Source organism: Mobula hypostoma, chromosome 21 (assembly GCF_963921235.1).
Source record: "Mobula hypostoma chromosome 21, sMobHyp1.1, whole genome shotgun sequence".
NCBI classification, from domain to species: domain Eukaryota; kingdom Metazoa; phylum Chordata; class Chondrichthyes; order Myliobatiformes; family Myliobatidae; genus Mobula; species Mobula hypostoma.
Window position 1 is genome coordinate 372,488 of NC_086117.1, and position 20,919 is coordinate 393,406.

The 20,919-nt window shown below is 42.5% G+C and overlaps 1 protein-coding gene across 1 annotated transcript in view; it reads right to left on the reverse strand.

The window, feature by feature from the left end:
- niban2b (niban apoptosis regulator 2b) overlaps positions 1–20,919 on the reverse strand; it is a 338,559-nt gene that overhangs the window by 101,566 nt on the left and 216,074 nt on the right. The window contains exon 5 of the mRNA XM_063073243.1: positions 18,311–18,478. Coding sequence (XP_062929313.1) covers positions 18,311–18,478 — 168 coding nt within the window. The remainder of the gene's footprint in view (positions 1–18,310; positions 18,479–20,919) is intronic.

The window sequence follows — 20,919 nt, forward strand, 5'->3', positions numbered from 1 at the left end:
TTTTAAAGGGACATGGAGGGAAGTGAAATAAAGGGTAGGAGTGACAGTGCTAATCAGGAGTAGTATCACAGCTGCAGAAAGTCAAAGTAAATTTATTATCAAAGTATGTACAATATTTATTATCAAAGTACGTACAATACCTGTCTTTCTGTCGTCTCATACCTAGAAAAAAAAAGAGAAAGGAAAAAAACTGGAAGGGCGGCAGAGCAGTAGTGGCTGGAGTTTATGCGAGAAGTGAGGAAGGTGCAAGACAGGTATATTCCAAAAAAAGAAATTTTCGAATGGAAAAAGGATGCAACCGTGGCTGACAAGAGAAGTCAAAGCCAAAGTTAAAGCAAAGGAGAGGGCATACAAGGATGCAAAAATTAGTGGGAAGACAGAGGATTGGGAAGTTTTTAAAACCTTACAAAAGGAAACTAAGAAAGTCATCAGGAGGGAAAAGATTAACTATGAAAGGAAGCCAGCAAATAATATTAAAGAGGATACTAAAAGCTTTTTCAAGTATATAAAGAGTAAAAGACAGGTGAGAATAGATATAGGACCGATAGAAAATGATGCTGGAGAAATTGTAATGGGAGATAAGGAGATGGCAGAGGAACTGAATGAGTATTTTGCATCAGTCTTCACTGAGGAAGACATCAGCAGTATACCGGACACTCAAGGGTGGCAGGGAAGAGAAGTGTGTGCAGTCACAATTATGACAGAGAAAGTATTCAGGAAGCTGAATAGTCTAAAGGTAGATAAATCTCCCGGACCAGATGGAATGCAGCCTCGTGTTCTGAAGGAAGTAGCTGTGGAGATTGCGGAGGCATTAGCGATGATCTTTCAAAAGTCGATAGATTCTGGCATGGTTCCGGAGGACTGGAAGACTGCAAATGTCACTCCTCTATTTAAGAAGGGGGCAAGGAAGCAAAAAGGAAATTATAGACCTGTTAGCTTAACATCGGTGGTTGTGAAGTTGTTGGAGTCGTTTGTCAAGGGTGAGGTTACGGAGTACCTGGAGGCATATGACAAGATAGGCAGAACTCAGCATGGATTCCTTACAGGAAAATCCTGCCTGATAAACCTATTACAATTTTTTGAGGAAATTACAAGTAGGCTAGACAAGGGAGATGCAGTGGATGCTGTATATTTGGATTTTCAGAAGGCCTTTGACAAGGTGCCACACGAGGCTACTTAACAAGATAAGAGCCCATGGAATTACGGGAAAGTTACATACGTGGATAGAGCGTTGGCTGATTGGCAGGAAACAGAGAGTGGGAATAAAGGGATCCTATGCTGGTTGGCTGCCGGTTACCAGTGGTGTTCCACAGGGGTCCGTGTTGGGGCCGCTTCTTTTCACATTGTACATCGACAATTTGGATTATGAAATAGATGGCTTTGTGGCTAAGTTTGCTGATGATACGAAGATAGGTGGAGGGGCCGGTAGTGCTGAGGAAACAGAGAGTCTGCAGAGAGACTTGGATAGATTGGAAGAATGGGCAAAGAAGTGGCAAATGAAATACAATGTTGGAAAGTGTATGGTTATGCACTTTGGCAGAAGAAATAAACGGGCAGACTATTATCTAAATGGGGAGAGAATTCAACGTTCTGAGATGCAATGGGACTTGGGAGTCCTCGTACAGGATACCCTTAAGGTTAACCTCCAGGTTGAGTCGGTGGTGAAGAAGGCGAATGCAATGTTGGCATTCATTTCTAGAGGAATAGAGTATAGGAGCAGGGATGTGATGTTGAGGCTCTATAAGGCACTGGTGAGACTTCACTTGGAGTACTGTGGGCAGTTTTGGTCTCCTTATTTAAGTAAGGATGTGCTGACATTGGAGAGGGTACAGAGAAGATTCACTAGAATGATTCCGGGAATGAGAGGGCTAGCATATGAGGAATGTTTGTCCGCTCTTGGACTGTATTTCTTAAGTTTAGAAGAATGAGGAGAGACCTCATAGAAACATTTCGAATGTTGAAAGGCATGGACAGAGTGGATGTGGCAAAGTTGTTTCCCATGGTGGGGGAGTCTAGTACGAGAGAGCATGACTTAAGGATTGAAGGGCGCCCATTCAAAACAGAGATGTGAAGAATTTTTTTTCAGTCAGAAGGTGGTGAATCTATGGAATTTGTTGCCACGGGCGGCAGTGGAGACCAAGTCATTGGGTGTATTTAAGGCAGAAATTGATAGGTATCTAAGTAGCCAGGGCATCAAAGGTTATGGTGAGAAGGCGGGGGAGTGGGACTAAATGGGAGAATGGATCAGCTCATGATAAAATGGTGGAGCAGACTCGATGGGCCGAATGGCCTACTTCTGCTCCTTTGTCTTATGGTCTTATGTGTTTCCATACACTACCTTGAGATTCATGCTCATGCAGGCAGTTACAGGAAAATAAAGAAACTCAATATAATTTATAAATAACTATATATACCAAATATTACAACAATATTACATGGATGGGAGGGGTATGGAGGGCTATGATCCAGGTGCAGGTCAATGGGACTAGGCAGACTATACTAGATGGGCCAAAGGTCTTGTTTCTGTGCTGTATTGTTCTACGACTCTATGACTCATTAACAATGCAACCACAAAACTACAAGATTAAAATCAAAACCCATCTGGTTGACTTTAGCAGTAGAGCAAATTTGTCCTCCTTACCAAGTGTGGACAATATTTGACTTACAAATACGGTTAATTGCTCTCTGAAATGCCCTGAGCAAGCCACTAAATTTAAGAGTATTTAGTGATGAACAATAATTATTAGTATTGTCAGCAACACAAAAATAAATAACCCCGATCATGATTTCTCTGGGTGCATTTCTGGATCGATAGTTTAATTAATTTCTGAATAAAATTTCATTCACATTGCGGCTATCAACCTTCTCGATCTTCTAAAGGCTCCATTGCCTGCAATATACGTGGATGATGTGGATAGCCTGCAGGTTTGTCAGAGGTTACTGCGGGACATCGATACAATGCAGGACTGGGCTGAGAAGTGGCAGATGGAGTTCAACCCAGATAAGTGTGAGGTGGTTCATTTCGGTAGGTCAAATTTGAAGACAGAATATAATATTAATGGTAAGTGTGGCAGTGTGAAGGATCAGCGAGATCTTGGGGTCCCCGACCATAGGACACTGAAAGCTGTTGTGTAGGTTGACAGTGTTGTTAGGAAAGCATATGGTGTGTTGGCCTTCATCAACCGTGGGATTGAGTTCAGGAGCCGTGAGGAGCCGTGTTCAGTTTTGGTCACCTCATAACAGGAAGGATAATATTATAGAAAGAGTGCAGAGGAGAATTACAAGGATGTTGCCTGGATTGGGGAACACGCCTTATGAGAATAGGTTGACTGAACTTGGCTTTTTCTCTTTGGAGCAATGGAGGATGACAGGTGACCTGATAGAGATGTATAAGATGATGAGAGGCATTGATCGTGTGGATAGCCAGAGACTTTGTCCCAGGACTGAAATGGCTAACATGAGGGGGCATCGTTTTAAGGTGCTTGGAAGTAGGTGCAAGGAGGATGTCAGAGGTAAGTTTTTCACACAGAGAGTGCTGGATGTGTGGAATGCACTGCCAGTGATGCTGGTAGAGGCAGATATAATAGGGTCTTTTAAGGGACTCTTAGATAGGTACATGGAGCTTAGAAAAATAGAGGGCTATGTGGTAGGGAAATTCTAGGCAGCTTCTAGAGTAGGTTGCATGGTCAGCACAACATTGTGGGCCAAAGGGCCTGAAATGTGCTATAGATTTCTATGCTCTATGTTAATAGAGAAAATTCTAAAGGGTCCACAAACTTTCTAACATCACTGGAGCTAACTTGGAGATAGCTCATTATTGGGAAAACATGATACTGCTCATACTAAGGAGAATGAACGCTGACAATAAAGGAATCTAGAAGTCCTTTATTAAGCATTTTACACTGGATCATCTCAGCAAGTTAATATGTTACCTAAATCATGGTTATAGTTAAAGAAACAATGAAAGCATAGGGACAAGTCAGCTGAACAGAATTAAGAAACTATATGAAAGGGTATGCCAACAAACAAGCAATCATTACCATTTAAGGAAATAAAACAGGATTTGTAATTCTAAGCAAAATGCTTGTACTGTAGTTATCAACAAAAGCAGTAAACTTTAGGTCAGGGAATGTTTGAGAATTAAAAGTGTGTAAAATTGTTAAAGAAGGGAAGAAGAAAATCTGAGAAAAAAATGTGGATATGTAAAAAAAAAGCAAGGAATATGTGGGTCCTGCATAATAGATAGAACTTGTTACGGAGCTAAGGAAATGACAAAGGATTATACAGAAACTGAGCACCTCTTTTCAAAAAAGACACAGAAAATCCTGAGGAGACAAGCTCCAGTGCAACAGGGAAATTAAACAGATTCGTAAGGGCAGTGAAACACTATTGTAGAGATTACAAACAGAGAAATCTCACGGATCTGAAGACTTATATGTCAGAATTCTGAAGGACCTATCGATGTAGATAGTGAACTGTCTCCCAAATTCTAGTTTTTGGAAATATTCAAGGTTGTTTAATGTCATTCCCAGTACACAAGTGTAAAGTGATAAAGTCATCAGAAAAGTACAGCACAGAAACTGTCCCTTTGGCTCATCTTATCCATGTCAAAACTATTTAAGCTGCCTACTCCCATCAACCTGCACCGGGACCATAGCCCTCCATACCCTTACCATCCATGTACCTATCCAACTTCTCTTTAATGTTGAAATTGAGCTTGCATGCACCACTTACCCTGGCAGCTCATTCAAAATTCTCAAGACCCTTTGAGTGAAGAAATTTCCCCGTTTCCCTTATTCCTTTTACCTTTCATCCTCAACCCATGACCTCTGGTTGTGGTCCCACACAACCTCAGTGGAACAAGCCTGCTTGCATTTATCCTGTCTATACCCCTCATAATTTTGTACACCTCCATTAAATCACCTCTCAATTATCTATGTTTTAAGGAATAAAGTCCTAACATCTATTCAACCTTTCCCTATAATTCAGGTCCTCCAGATCTGGCAACATCCTCGTAAATTTTTTCTGTACTCTTATTTACATCGTTCCTGTAGGTAGGTCACCAAAATTGCACACAATACTTCAAATTAGGGCTCACCAACATCCTATACAACTTCAACATCACACCCCTTCTCCTGTACTCAATACTTTGATTTATAAAGGCCGATGTGCCAAAAGATTTCTTTATGACCCTATATAGCTGTGCCACCATTTTCAATGACTTATACACCAGTAATCCCAGATCCCTTTGTTCTACAACACTTCTCAGTGCCCATTCACCATTCACTGTGTAAGACCTACCCTGGTTATAACATCCGACAGTTGTCTGCATTAAATTCCATCTGCCATTTTTTAGCCCATTTTTCCAGCTGATCGTGATCCCTCTGCAAGCCATGATAGCCTTCCTCGTTTGTCCATTTCATCCCCAATCTTGGTGTTATCCGCAAATTTGATGATTCAGCTAACCATGTTATCATGTAGATCATTGGTGTGAATGACAAACAACAATGAACCCAGCGCTGATCCCTGCAGCATTCCACTCGTCACAAGCCTTCAGTTAGAGAGGCAACCATCTTCTACTGCTCTCTGGCTTCTCCCAATGTTGAATTTAATTTACTATTTCATTGTGAATGCCGAACAGATGAACCTCCCATGTAGGACTTCGTCATATGCTTTGCTAAAGTCCATGTAGATAATATACACTGCCTTGCCTTCATTCATGTTACTGGTAACTTCATCGAAAAACTAAGATTGGTTAAAAATAACTTACCATGCACAAAGCCATGCTGACTAACCCTGATCAGTCCATGTCTACCCAAATACTTATATATCCTGCCCCTTAGAATACCTTCCAATAACTTTCCCACAATTGATGTCAAATTCACTGGCCTATAATTTCCTGGTTTATGTTCAGAGCCTTTTATAAACAGCTGATCCTCCAATCCTCTGATACATCTCCTGTCACTAAGAATGATTTAAATATCTCTGTCAGGGCCCCGGCAATTTCTACACTTGTTTCCTGCAGGGTCCGAGGGAACACCTTGTCAGGCGCTGGGGATTTATCCACCCTAATTTGCCTCAGGACAGCAAACGCTTCCTCCTCTGTAATCTGCATAGGGTCCATGAAGTTAATGCCACTTTGCCTCACATCTCCAGACTCTGTGTCCATCTCCTGAATAAATACAGATGTGAAGATATTATTTATAATCTCTTTTGGCTCCACACATGGATTACCATTCTGATCTTCCAGGAGACCGATTTTGTCCCTTGCAATCTCCTTCACCTTGTCTACTAGGGCAACCTCATGTTTTCTTTCAGCCCTCTGGATTTCTTTCTTAAGTGTCTCTTGCATTTCTTATACTCCATAAGCACCTCACCTGTTCTTACCTGCCTATACCTGTAATGTACCTCCTGCTACTTTCTTAACCAAGGCATCAACATCTCCTGTAAACCAAGGTTCCCTACACTTGTTATCTTCACCTTTTATTCTGACAGGCACATACAAGCATTGTCCTCTCAAACTTTCACTTTTGACAGCCTCCAAGTACACCTTTCCCAGAAAACAGACTGTTTCAATCCACACTTGCCAGATCATTCCTTCTTTTTTTTCGGCGTGTGCCTGCGTGCGTGCGTCCATGATGATGTCTTTCTCATGGCTTTTTACAAGGCGCGAAGCGAGGGAGAGGGACTGTGTGTCACGCCACTCCTCACACAGACATTTCGCAGTATTTTTCCCTTTATTTTACGAGGTTGAGTTGTGATCTCGACACTCAACCCGGCACAGATGGAAAGCGTACTCGGGAGCGGACCTGACTGGTTTCGAACCCGGGAACCTCTGCTCCCGGGTCCGGCACCGATGTCATGGCGCCACCAGTCGGCCGCAACCAGCTAATTTCTGATCCCATCAAAATTGGCCTTTCTCCAATTTAGAATCTCAACCTGTGGACCAGACCTATCTTTTTTGCATATTTACTTTGTAAAGGAGGATGAAATAATTGTTACTCTGGATCTGATGCAGCACAAACAAAAGCATAATAAGAAAATGAACACAATAAAAAATATAAATTATATACATAGATTGAGTGTATGTACATAAAGCGATACAAGGCATAGGAGAGCCTGTACACAAGGTTTTGCATATTGAGTGATAGCAAATATAGCTCCAATATTAAAAAAAACACTAAGAGAAGGTTTACAAGGATGTTGCCGGGACTTGAGAAACTCAGTTACAGAGAAAGGTTGAATAGGTTAGGACTTTATTCCCTGGAGCGTAGAAGAATGAGCGGAGATTTGATAGAGGTATATAAAATTATGATGGGTTTTGATAGAGTGAATGCAAGCAGGCTTTTTCCACTGAGGCAAGGGGAGAAAAAAACCAGAGAACATGGGTTAAGGGTGAGGGGGGAAACGTTTAAAGGGAACATTGGGGGGGGCTTCACACAGAGAGTGGTGGGAGTATGGAATGAGCTGCCAGACGAGGTGGTAAATGCGGGTTCTTTTTTAACATTTAAGAATAAATTGGACAGATACATGGATGGGAGGTGTATGGAGGGATATGGTCAGTGTGCAGGTCAGTGGGACTAGGCAGAAAATGGTTCGGCACAGCCAAGAAGGGCCAAAGGCCTGTTTCTGTGCTGTAGTTTTTCTATGGTTTCTATGGTTTTTTTCTATGTGATTGGTGGTTCAGAAAATGCTGGAATCTACAATAAAAGATACAACATTAAAGCACTTTGAAAGTAATAATATAATGACCCAAAGGCAGCATTTTAAGCTAACTGAAGAGAGTAGGATAGAGAATACTGTACATGCGGATGTTAGTAAATAGACAATAGACAATAGGTGCAAGAGTAGGCCATTCGGCCCTTCGAGCCAGCACCCCACCATTCACTGTGATCATTTGACAAGGTCTCTCACAGTAGGTTAGTGCAGAAATTAAGGCACATGGGATCTATAAAGACTTGGTAGATTCAATTCAAAACTTGGTGGAGGGTGTTTATCCATTGGAAGTTTACAAGATCATGAAACAGGGCTAGTTAACCATGGCTGACAAGGGAAGTTAAGGACTGCATAAAAGCATAAAAGCAAAGGGCATATAAGGTAGCAAAAGTGAGTGGGAAGTTGGATGATTCGGAAGCTTATAAAATCCAAAAAAGGGCAACTAAGAAAGCTATAAGAATGGAAAAGATGAAATATGAGGGCAGACTAACCAACAATATAAAGCAGGATACCAAAAGTTTTTCAGTTATATAAGAGTGAAAGGGAGGTGACAGTTGATATTGGACCACTGGAAAATGGTGCTGTGGTGGGGTAATAATGGGGGACAAAGAAATGGCAGATGAACTTAATGGGTACTTTGCTTCAGTCTTCACTGTGGAAGACACTAGAACTGTGCCAGTGCTCCATGAGTGTCAGGGAGCAGGAGTGATCGCCATTGCTATTAAAAAGGAAAAAGTGCCAGGCAAGCTCAAAGGACTTAAGATAGATAAGTCTCTTGGACCAGATGGACTATATCCCAGTGTCCTGAGAGAGTTTGCAGAAGAAATAACAGATGCATTGGTCATGATCTTTCAAGAATCACTTGATTCCGGCATGGTCGTGGAGGACTCCACTCTTTAAGAAGGAAATGGTTTCTGTAAAGGGAAATCTTGCCTTACAAATCTGTTAAGAGTTCTTCGAGGACGTAATAAGCAGGGTTGACAAAGGAGAGGCAAGTGGGTGTCATTTACATGGATTTTCAGCAGGCATTTGATAAGGTGCCATACATGAGACTGCTTAATAAGATAAAATCCTATGGTGTTATAGGAAGGATTACTGGCATGGAGAGAGGAAAGGATGACACGTAGGAGGCAGTGAGTGGGAATACAGGGGGCTGCCCTTTTCAGGTTGGCTGTCAGTAACTAGTGGTGTTCCCCAGGGGCCAGTCTTGGGACGGCTACTTTTCACATTGCTAGTTAATGATTTGGATAATGGAATTGATGGCTTTGCGACAAAGTTTGAGGATGAAACAAAGTTAGATGGAGGGATAGGTAGTGCTAAGGAAGCAATGTGATTGTAAATGGACTTAGACAAAGTGGAAGGATGGGTAAAAAAGTGGCAGAATGAATACAATGTTGGGAAATGTATGATAATGCATTTTGGTAAAAGGAACAATAGTGTGGATTATTACCTAAATGGGGAGAAGGTTCAAACATCAGAGGTGCAGAGGGACTGAGGAATCCTCGAGTAAGACTCCCAGAAGGTTAATTTACAGGTTGAGTCTGTGGTAAAGGAGGCAAATGCAATGTTGGCATGTATTTCAGGGGGAATAGAATATAAAAAAGGAGATAATATTGAGGCCTTTTAAGACACAAGTTAGGCTGTAGTTGGAGTATTATCAACACTTTTAGGTCCCATATCTCTGAAAGGATGTGTTGTCATTGGACAGAGTCCAGATGCTTCCAGGAATGAACGAGTTAACATATGAGGAGCATTTGGTTGCTCTGGTCCTGTACTCATTGGAATTTAGAGGAATGCAGGAGGATCTCAATGAAACCTACCAAATGTTGAGAGGCAAACAAGAGAAAAGCTGCAGATGCTGGAAATCTGAGCAACACACACAAAATGCTGTAGGGACTCAGCAGGCCAGACAGCATGTAGGAAAAGAGTACAGTCAATGTTTCGGGCATGGCGGAAAGTGTGGTGCCTAGAACACGGTGGGCTTTCAACCTAATGTTGAAAGGACTGGATAGATTGGATATGGAGAGGATGTTTCCTGTGATGGGGGTATGCATAACTAGAGGGCACAGCCTCAAAATTGAAGGGCAACCTTTTAGAGAAGAGATAAGGAGGAATTTTTTTACCCAGCGAGTAGTGAATTTGTGGAATGCTCTGCCACAGGCTGCAGTGGAGGCCAAGTCCATGGGGATATTTAAGGTGAAAGTTGATAGTTTGCTGATCGGTCAGGGCATCAAAGGATATGGTGAACAGGCAGGTGTATGGAGTTGAGTGGGATTCGGGATCAGCCAAGAAGGAACGGCGGAGCAGACTCGATGGGATGAATGGCCTTATTCTGTTCCTCTGTCTTATGGTCTTATACATAGTCATACAACATGGGAACAGGCCCTTTGGTCAGATATGGCCATGCCAACCTACAATGATCCCTTTTTCCTGCATTTGGTGCTCTTTATTCTTTTCCAATTAATTTATCTGTCCAAATACTTTTATTGTACTTGCCTTGACCACCTCCTCTGGCAGCTTGTTCCATATATCCGCCATTCTGTGTGGGAAACGTAGCCCCTCAGATCTCCTCCTCATCGTAAATCTGCGCCACCCACATTAAAATTCACCCAACTTTGGAAAAAGACTGTGGCTGTCTACCCTTTGCCTCTCATAATTTTATAAATCTCTACCTTGAAAAAGTAGTCATCCTCCAACCCTTTGTTCATATAAATGAGTATTACTACCAGCGATTTTGATTAATTTAACTGAGAATTTTTATTTGTGAATCACATGCTCCTTTTCTTCCACAGTAGAGCCCAAAAACAGGAAAAATTGTAAAGCATGAAAAAATTAAAAAACTGAAATGTCAGCTGTACAAAAGTATTTACTCCTTTTGCTCGGTATCTAGTTAAACCACCTCTCGCAGCTATTACAGGCAGTAGTCTTTTGGGGTAAGTTCCTTTTAGCTTTGCACAATGTGATTGAGTTAGACTTGCCCATTCCTCCATGCAAAATTGCTCAAGTTGTGCCAGGTTAGTTGGGGAACAATGATGAACAGCCATCTTGAGGTCTTGCCAGAGATTTTTGGTTAGGTTAAGGTCAGGATTCTGACTGAACCACTCAAGGACATCAATTTTCTTCATTTGAAGCCACTCATGGTTGCTCTGGCAGTGTGCTTTGGGTCGTTGTCGTGCTGAAAGATGAACTTCCTTCCCAGTTTAAGCTTTCTGGCAGAGGCTAGCAGGATTTTATTCAGGATCTCTCTGTATTTAGCAGCATTCATCTTCTCATCAATTCCAACCAGATTTCCAGTCCCTGCTGCTAAAAAGCATTCCCATAGCATGATGCTACCTGCATTATACAGTCGGGATGGTGTTACATGATGCATAGTATTAGATTTACTCCGCACATACTGCTTAGTGTTAAGGCCAAAACGTTCCACTTTAGTCGCATATAACCACAAAACCTTCCATATCTTTACAGTATTTTCTAAGTGACACTTCAAAAATTTTTTAAGGGCAAGGACATACTTTTTCTGCTTTTAGCCAAGGCTTCTTCCTTGCAACTCTTCCATAAATACTTTTTGTGCGAGGCCTTAGAGGTTGTGGGACCATGAACTTCATTTCCAGTTGCATCCACTGACTTCTGCAACTCACTCAGAGTGACTGCTGGCGTCACACTAGCCTTTCTAAGAAGTTCCATTCTTCCCCAATGACCAGGTTTAGAGGGGTGGCCTGACCAAGGCAGGATGGCTGTGATTTCACAATGGATTGCACTGAGCTCTGAGGTATGTTCAATGTTTTTGAGATGGTCACCAGATTTGTGCTTCTCTATTATCATTTCCCAGACTTGTTTTCATTTTGGTTTGGTCTGTTGAAAATCTACTATATTGTTGGACCTTACAGAGAGAAGGGGCATTTATTCTTAATGAATTCACTGAAAACAGGCGATCCTCAAATTTTCTACATCAACAACTGGGTGAGTTGGTAAGGTAATACACAGTATTACAACTGAGTAAACTTACGAGTAGTAGCTACAATGAATATTTTTACAGTCACACAATTTTGGTTCTTAATTTTTAGTAAGTTGTCGACAGGTTTGGAATTTTTCTTTTGATATGACATAATAGGACCCAGGCTGTGAAAATAGGGGACAAGCTCTCCAATCACTCTGAGCACCGGTGCCCCACAAGGCTGTGTACTCAGCCCCCTGCTGTACTCACTGTACACCCATGATTGTGTAGCCAAGTTTCCATCAAACTCAATATATAAGTTTGCTGATGACACAACAATTGTAGGCCGTATCTCAGGTAATGATGAGTTTGAGTACAGAGAAGAAATTAAGAACCTGGTGGCATGGTGCGAAGACAATAACCACTCCCTCAACGCCAGCAAGATGAAGGAATTGGTTGTTGACTTCAGAAGGAGTAGTGGACTGCATGACCCAATTTACATTGGTGGTGCGCAAGTGGAACCAGTCAAAAGCTTGAAGTTCCTCGGGGTCAATATCACAAATGACCTGACTTGATCCAACCAAGCAGAGTTCACTGCCAAGAAGGCCCACCAGCGCTTTTACTTCCTGAGAAAACTAAAGAAATTTGGCCTGTCCCCTAAAACCCTCACTAATTTTTATAGATGCACCGTAGAAAGCATTCTTCTAGGGTGCATCACAACCTAGTATGGAAGTTGTCCTGTCCAAGACTGGAAGAAGCTGCAGAAGATCATGAACACGGACCAGCACATCACACAAACCAATCTTCCATCTGTGGACTCACTTTACACCGCACGCTGTCAGAGCAGTGCTGCCAAGATAATCAAGGACACGACCCACCCAGCCAACACACTTTTCATCCCTTTTCCCTCCGGGAGAAGGCTCAGGAGCTTGAAGACTCATACGGCCAGATTTGGGAACAGCTTCTTTCTAACTGTGATAAGACTGCTGACCCGGATCTGGGCCATACCTTCCAAATATCCAGACCTGCCTCTCGATTTTTTTGCACTACCTTACTTTCCATTTTTCTATATTCTATTTATGATTTATAAATTAAATTTTTAATATTTACTATCGATTTGTAATCCAGGGAGCGGGAAGCACAGAATCAAATATCACTGTGATGATTGTAAGTTCTAGTATCAATTGTTTGGCGACAATAAAGTATAAAGTATAAAAGTATGATGTATGTTTTGTAAATTATAAGACGTAGGAGCAGCATTAAGCCATTCAGCCCATCGAGTCTCCTCCATCATTCCATCATGGCTGATCCCAGATCCCACTCAACCCTGTACATCTGCTTTCTCGACATATTCTTTGATGCCCTGACCGGTCAGGAAACTATCAATTTCCACCTTAAAGATACCCACAATCTTGGTCTCCACCGCAGTCTGTGGCAGAGCATTCCACAAATTTACTACTCTCTGGCTAACAACATCCTTTCTTATTTCTGATCTTAAAGGTTGCCCCTCAATTTTGAGGCTGTACCCTCTAGTTCTGGATACCCCCACCACAGGAAACACCCTCTTCACATCTACCCTATCTGGTCCTTTCAATATTCAGTAGGTTTCAATGAGATTGCCCTGCATTTTTCTTAATTCCAGTGAATATAGGCCCAAAGCTGCCAAATGCTCCTCAGAGCTTCGTGGGCGCTGGGACATTCCGGAGGCCCAATCAGTGGCGGGAGCAGAGCACTTCAACACGGCTCCTCGCAGGTCGGCGAAGCTTGTAGAAGAGGAGAGCTTTGTGGGCATTCAGACATTCCAGAGGCCCAATTGGTGGCAGGAGCAGAGCACTTTGATGAGGTTACTCGCAAGTCAGTGAAGCTTGTATAAGAGCAGAACTTCACAGGCAATTCAACAGTCCAGAGGCCCAATCACTGGAGGGGCCAGAGCACTGCGAATTAAATAGAACTACAGAAAGGACAAAGGCCGGGCGGATATTTTTGAGAATAGGCCAGCAGTGAGAGTAGGAGCGTCAAGGTTTCACTCAAGAGGCTTCGATGAGAAGAGGTTGAAGCCAAAGAAACAGGTTAGAAGGGTTAGTTTTTCCTTTCATTATTGCTGATTTGTTCTTGGTTGTAAAGTCCCTGGATCGCAGATACGGCAGTGGAAGGCTCTACCTGTAGGATGTGGAAATTCATGAAATCTGATGGTCTCCCTGATGACTACACCTGTGGAAGTGCAGCTAACTCCAGTTCATGAAAGATTACATTAAGGAGCTTGGGCTGGAGTTGAGTGAACTAAAGATCATCCGGGAGACAAAGCAATTGATAAGATATGACTTTTGAACAGGTGGTTACACCCAGAGTGTAGAATTCGGGGAGTAGATGGGTTGACACCAAGAGAGGTAAAGGGAGTAAGAAGTCAGTGCAGGGTCCCCTGTGGTCATTTCCTAGGCAACAGGTATACTCCTTTGGATACTGCTGAGGGGGATGACCTATCCCGGCAAGGCAGTAGCAGGCAGACAATAGCACAGTGGTTGGCTCTGAGTCTCAGAAGGGTAGGGTGAAGTCAGGTGGAGTAATAATCACTGGGGACTCAATAGTTAGGGGGACAGGTAGGAGATTCTGTGGCAGCTAAAGAAACACCAGGATAGTGTAACACACATCAAAGTTGCTGGTGAACGCAGCAGGCCAGGCAGCATCTCTAGGAAGAGGTACAGTCCACGTTTCAGGCCGAGACCCTTCGTCAGGATAGTGTATTGCTTCCTGGGTGCTAGGGCTCAGGAAGTCTCTGAGTGGTTGCAGAATATTCTTGAAGAGAAGGACGAGCAGCTGGAGGTCATGGTACATGTTGGGACAAATGATTTAGACAGGAGAGGGAGAGAGGTCCTGCACAGTAAGTTCAGGGAGTTAGGAACAAGGCTGAAGAGCAGGACCTCCAAGGTAGTAATCACCGGATTACTCCTAGTTTCACGAGCTAGGGAAGGTCAGAACAGGAAGATAGCACAGATAAATGAGTGGCTGAGGAGATGGTGCAGAAGGCAGAGTGTCAAGTTCTTGGATCATTTCAACCTTTTCTGGGGAAGGGGTGACCTGTACAAGTGGGATGGATTGGACCTGAACTGGAGGGGAACCAATAACCTGGAAGGGAGGTTAGCTAAATTGGGGAAGATTTAAACCTGATTTGCAGGAGGGTGGGAACCGAAGTGGAGAGGCAAAGGATAGGGTGGATAGCACACAAGTAGTGACTGCTTGTAGGGAATTTGTGAGGAAGGATAGGCAGATGATAAAGCAAAGAAGCACTCAGCCAGATGTTTGAGATATCTATTTTAATGCAAGGAGTATCATGAGCAAGGTGGATGAACTACTACAAATTCAACACAAGTGAATTACAACAGGAAATAGAAAAGGCTTGTCAGAAGGGCAATGTTATGATAATTGTGGGGATTTTAACATGCGAGTGGATTGGGAAAATCAGGTCGGCACTGGATCTCAAGAGAGAGAATTTGTAGAATGTCTGCGAGATGGCTTTTTAGAACAGCTTGTTGTTGAGCCCACTAGGGGATCGGCTGTACTCGATTGGGTATTGTGTAATGAACCAGAGGTGATTAAAGAGATTGAGGTGAAGGAACCCTTAGGAGACAGTGATCATAACATGATTGAGTTCACTATGAAATTTGAAAAAGAGAAGCCGAAATCTGATGTGTCGGTATTTCAGTGGAGTAAAGGAAATTACAGTGGCATGAGAGAGGAACTGGCCAAAGTTGACTGGAAAGGGACACTGGCAGGAAAGACGGAAGAGCAGCAGTGGCTGGAGTTTACGCGAGAAGTAAGGAAGGTTCAAGACAGGCATATTCCAAATAAGAAGAAATTTTCGAATGGAAAAAGAATGGAACCGTGGTTGACAAGAGAGGTCAAAGCCAAAGTTAAAGCAAAGGAGAGGGCATACAAGGAAGCAAAAATTAGTAGGAAGGCAGAGGATTGGGAAGTTTTTAAAACCTTACAAAAGGAAACTAAGAAGGTCATTAAGCGGGAAAAGACTAACTATGAAAGGAAGCTAGCAAACAATATCAAAGAGGATACTAAAAGCTTTTTCAAGTATATAAAGAGTAAAAGACAGGTGAGAGTAGATATAGGACCGATAGAAAATGATGCTGGAGAAATTGTAGTGGGAGATAAGGAGATGGCAGAGGAACTGAACGAGTATTTTGCATCAGTCTTCACTGAGGAAGACATCAGCAATATACCGGACACTCAAGGGTGGCAGGGAAAAGAAGCATGCGCAGTCACAATTATGACAGAGAAAGTATTCAGGAAGCTGAATAGTCTAAAGGTAGATAAATCTCACGGACCAGATGGAATGCAGCCTCGTGTTCTGAAGGAAGTAGCTGTGGAGATTGCGGAGGCATTAGCGATGATCTTTCAAAAGTCGATAGATTCTGGCATGGTTCCAGAGGACTGGAAGATTGCAAATGTCACTTTGCTATTTAAGAAGGGGGCAAGGAAGCAAAAAGGAAATTATAGACCTGTTAGCTTGACATCGGTGGTTGTGAAGTTGTTGGGAGTCGATTGTCAAGGATGAGGTTACAGAGTACCAGGAAGCATATGACAAGATTGGCAGAACTCGGCATGGATTCCTTAAAGGAAAATCCTGCCTGACAAACCTATTACAATTTTTTGAGGAAATTACCAGTAGGCTAGACAAGGGAGATGCAGTGGATGTTGTATATTTAGATTTTCAGAAGGCCTTTGACAAGGTGCCACACATGAGGCTACTTAACAAGATAAGAGCCCATGGAATTACGGAAAAGTTACATACGTGGATAGAGCATTGGCTGATTGGCAGGAAACAGAGTGGGAATAAAGGGATCCTATTCTGGTTGGCTGCCAGTTACCAGTGGTGTTCCACAGGGGTCCGTTTTGGGGGCCGCTTCTTTTTACATTGTACATCAACGATTTGGATTATGGCATAGATGGCTTTGTGGCTAAGTTTGCTGATGATGCGAAGGTAGGTGGAGGGGCCAGTAGTGCTGAGGAAACTGAGAGTCTGCAGAGAGACTTGGATAGATTGGAAGAATGGGCAAAGTGGTGGGAAATGAAATACAATGTTGGAAAGTGTATGGTTATGCACTTTGGCAGAAGAAATAAACGGGCAGACTATTATTTAAATGGGGAAAGAATTCAAAGTTCTGAGATGCAACGAGACTTGGGAGTCCTCGTACAGGATACCCTTAAGGTTAACCTCCAGGATGAGTCAGTAGTGAAGAAGGCAAATGCAATGTGGGCATTCATTTCTAGAGGAATAGAGTATAGGAGCAGGGATGTGATGTTGAGGCTCTATAAGGCACTGGTGAGACTTCACTTGGAGTACTGTGGGCAGTTTTGGTCTCCTTATTTAAGATAGGATGTGCTGACATTGGAGAGGGTACAGAGAAGATTCACTAGAATGATTCCGGGAATGAGAGAGTTAGCATATGAGGAATGTTTGTCCGCTCTTGGACTGTATTCCTTGGAGTTTAGAAGAATGAGGGGAGAGCTCATAGAAACATTTCGAATGTTGAAAGGCATGGACAGAGTGGATGTGGCAAAGTTGTTTCCCATGATGGGGGAGTTTAGTACAAGAGGGCATGACTTAAGGATTGAAGGGCGCCCATTCAGAACAGAAATGCGAAGAAATTTTTTTAGTCAGAGGGTGGTGAATCTATGGAATTTGTTGCCACGGGCAGCAGTGGAGGCCAAGTCATTGGATGTATTTAAGGCAGAGATTGATAGGTATCTGAGTAGCCAGGGCATCAAAGGTTATGGTGAGAAGGCAGGGGAGTGGAACTAAATGGGGGAATGGATCAGCTCACAATAAAATGGCGGAGCAGACTCGATGGGCCAAATGGCCGACTTCTGCTCCTTTGTCTTATGGTCTTATGAACTATGATAAGTGGAACTATAATAAGTGGAACCATAATGTTGTGGTCATTACAGAGACTTGGTTGACACAGGGCAGGAATGGCTACTGAGTGTGCCAGGCTTTAGAAGTTTCAAAAAGGACAAGGAGGGAGGCAAAAAAAGGTGGGGGAGTGGCACTGCTAATCAGGGATAATATCATGGTTGCAGCAAAGGAGGAAGTCATGGAAGGATTGCCTATTGAGGCACTGGGGGTGGAAATCACAAAACAGGAAAGGGGCAACAACTCTACTGGGAGTTTTTTTATAGATCACCCCAATAGTAACAGAGATATAACACAAGAGGACATAGTTTTAAACTGCTTGGAAGTAGGTACAAGGGGGATGTCAGAGGTCTTTTACACAAGAAGTGGTGGGTGCGTGAAATGCCCTGCCAGCGAAAGTTCTAGAAGCAGATACAATAGGGTCTTTTAAGAGATTCTTAGATAGGTACATGGAGTTTAGAAAACTAGAGGCCTACGTGGTAGGGAAATTCTAGGCAATTCTATAGTCGGTTACATGGTCGGCACAACATTGTGGGCCGAAGGACCTGTAATGTGCTGTAGATTTCTACGTTCTAGGTCGATAAAGAATGAATTGTTGAAATGTGGAAACAAAGCCTCTGGATCAAGACTGGAGGTTGGAATAAAAATAATAAGCCAGGGAACTATCCAGCAAATTCTATTGGAAAGTGCAGATATACACTGGGCTGAATTATTGAAGCTAACACCTTGTACATTACCGTTATTTTGATGGCGTACGCAGTCCTGAAAAACAGCATGCCACTTCTGTTGCTCTTTCTCTGATACAACACAAAAGTAGTAGTGATGTCCATATGGATGCCACAAAATGGTGCGGTATTCTGTTGGCCATCTCAGAAATGGAGAACTGCTTGCTTTTCCTTTGATTCCTAGGACAGAAAAAGAATAGTTCTGACAATTGCACCTCTCTCTCACTTTGGTATGAACACTTCCATAAGAACAAAAAAAAATTGGATAAGTCATATGGCTCTTCTGACCATTCAATTAGATTAAGCTGCTTGGCTTCAAAACCACTCTTTTTTCCACTGTTCTCTGCCCCCCCCCAAAAAAAACCTGTTTAATGCTACGTTTACAGAAGAAAAATCTTTAAGATACTCCATCTCTTAAATTAGTTCAAGCTCACTTCCATCTAAAATGGGCGACACCTTACTCTGAAAGCATGGTCCCTAGATTCTCAGATGGTGGGCAACAGCTTTATCATCTTAAACAAATAAAAATCAGATTGCCTTCCTCTAAACCCCTTACTTTGCATTGGTCAAACCTGCTCAGTACAGTAAGTATGGAGAAGTACAAGGACATTACCAAGATTGGAGGACCTGGGTTATAAGGAAAGATCAAATAGGTTAGGACTTTATTCCTTGGAACGATGAAGATTGAGAGGAGGTTTGAAAGAGGTATATATGAGGGGTAATTTCCCAATGAGGTTGGTTGGGACTACAACTAGAGGTCATGGGATAAAGGGGAAAGATGAAAAATTTAAGGGGAACATGAGGGGAAACATTTTCACTCAGAAGGTTCTGAGAGTGTGAAAAGAGTTGCTCGTGCAACTGGTACATGCCTAATCTATTTTAGAATCAGAATCACGTTTATTATCACTGGCATATGTCATGAAATTTGTTCACTTAGCAGGCAGCAGTTCAATGCAATACATAATATAGAAGAGGAAAAAAAAAATAATAAATAAAAGTAAATCAATTACAGTATACATATATTAAATAGATTAAAATCATGTTAAAAACAAATAATATATACTTAAAAAATGAGGTAGTGCTCATGGGTACACAATGTCCATTTAGGAATCGGATGGCACAGGGGAAGAAGCTGTTCCTGAATCGCTGAGTGTGTGCCTTCAGGCTTCTGTACCTCCTACCTGATGATAACAGTGAGAAAAGGGCATGCCATGGGTGCTGGAGGTCCTTAATAATGGACACTACCTTTCAGAGACACCACTCCTTGAAAATATCCTGGGTACTTTGTAGGCGAGTACCCAAGATGGAGCCGACTAAATTTACAACCCTCTGCAGCTTCTTTTGGTTCTGTGCAGTAGCCCCCTCCATACCAGACAGTGATGCAGCCTGTCAGAATGTTTTCCATGGTACAACTATAGAAATTTTTGAGTGTACAAAGATCTGACGTGCCAAATCTTTTCAAACTCTGAAGGAAGTATAGTCGCTGTCTTGACTTCTTTATAGCTACATTGATATGTTGGAACCAGGTTAGGTCCTCAAAGTTCTTGACATCCAGGAACTTGAAACTGCTCACTCTCTTCACTTCTGATCCCTCTATGAGGATTGGTATGCGTTCCTTCATCTTACTCTTCCTGAAGTCCACAATCAGCTCTTTCGTCTTACTGACGTTGAGTGCAAGGTTGTTGCTGCGACACCACTCCACTAGTTGACATATCTTGCTCCTGTACGCCCTCTCAACACCATCTAAGACTCTACCAACAATGGTTGTATCATCAGCAAATTTATATATGCTATTTGAGCTATGTCTAGCCACACAGTCATGGGTGCAGAGAGAGTAGAGCAGTGGGCTAAGCACATACCCTTGCCACCGGTGTTTCAACGTTTAAGGGAAACTTGGATTGGTATATGGATAGTAGGGGTTTGGATAGCTATGGCCCGGGCGTAGGTTGATGGGACTAGGCAGTTTTAATGGGTAGGTACGGACTAGATGGGCCGATGAGGCTGTTTCTATGCTGTACTTTTCTATGTTTCTAAGTATATGCCTTCTTGAGAAAAGAAAGCAAAACTGTTCTCCAGGTACAGTCTTGTCAATGTTATGTATGATTGCACAAGCACTTACTGCCTTCTCTAACAGTAGAGGACAATATTTCTAATTACTTGCTGTACATAGAACATTACAGCCCCTTCGGCCCACAAAATTGTGCTGACCATATAACCTACTCTAGAAACAGCTTAGAATTTCCCCACTGCATTGCCCTCTGTTTTTCTAAGCTCCATGTATGTATCTGAAAGTCTTGTAAAAGATCCTATTGTATCCACCTTTACCACCGTCGCTGGCAGTGCATTCCTTGCACCCACCACTCTGTGTGAAAAACTTAACTCTGATATCCCCCTTGTACCTACTTCCAAGCATCTTAAAATTATACCCCCTTGAGTTAGCCATTTCAGCTCTGGTAAAAAGTCTCTGGCTATCCACATGATCAATGACTCTCATCATCTTGTACACCTCTATCAGGTCACCTCTCATTCTCCCTCACTCTAAGGTAAAAAAGGCCAAGTTCACTTAATCTATTCTTATAAGGCATGATCTCCAATCTAGGCAATATCCTCGTAAATCGCCT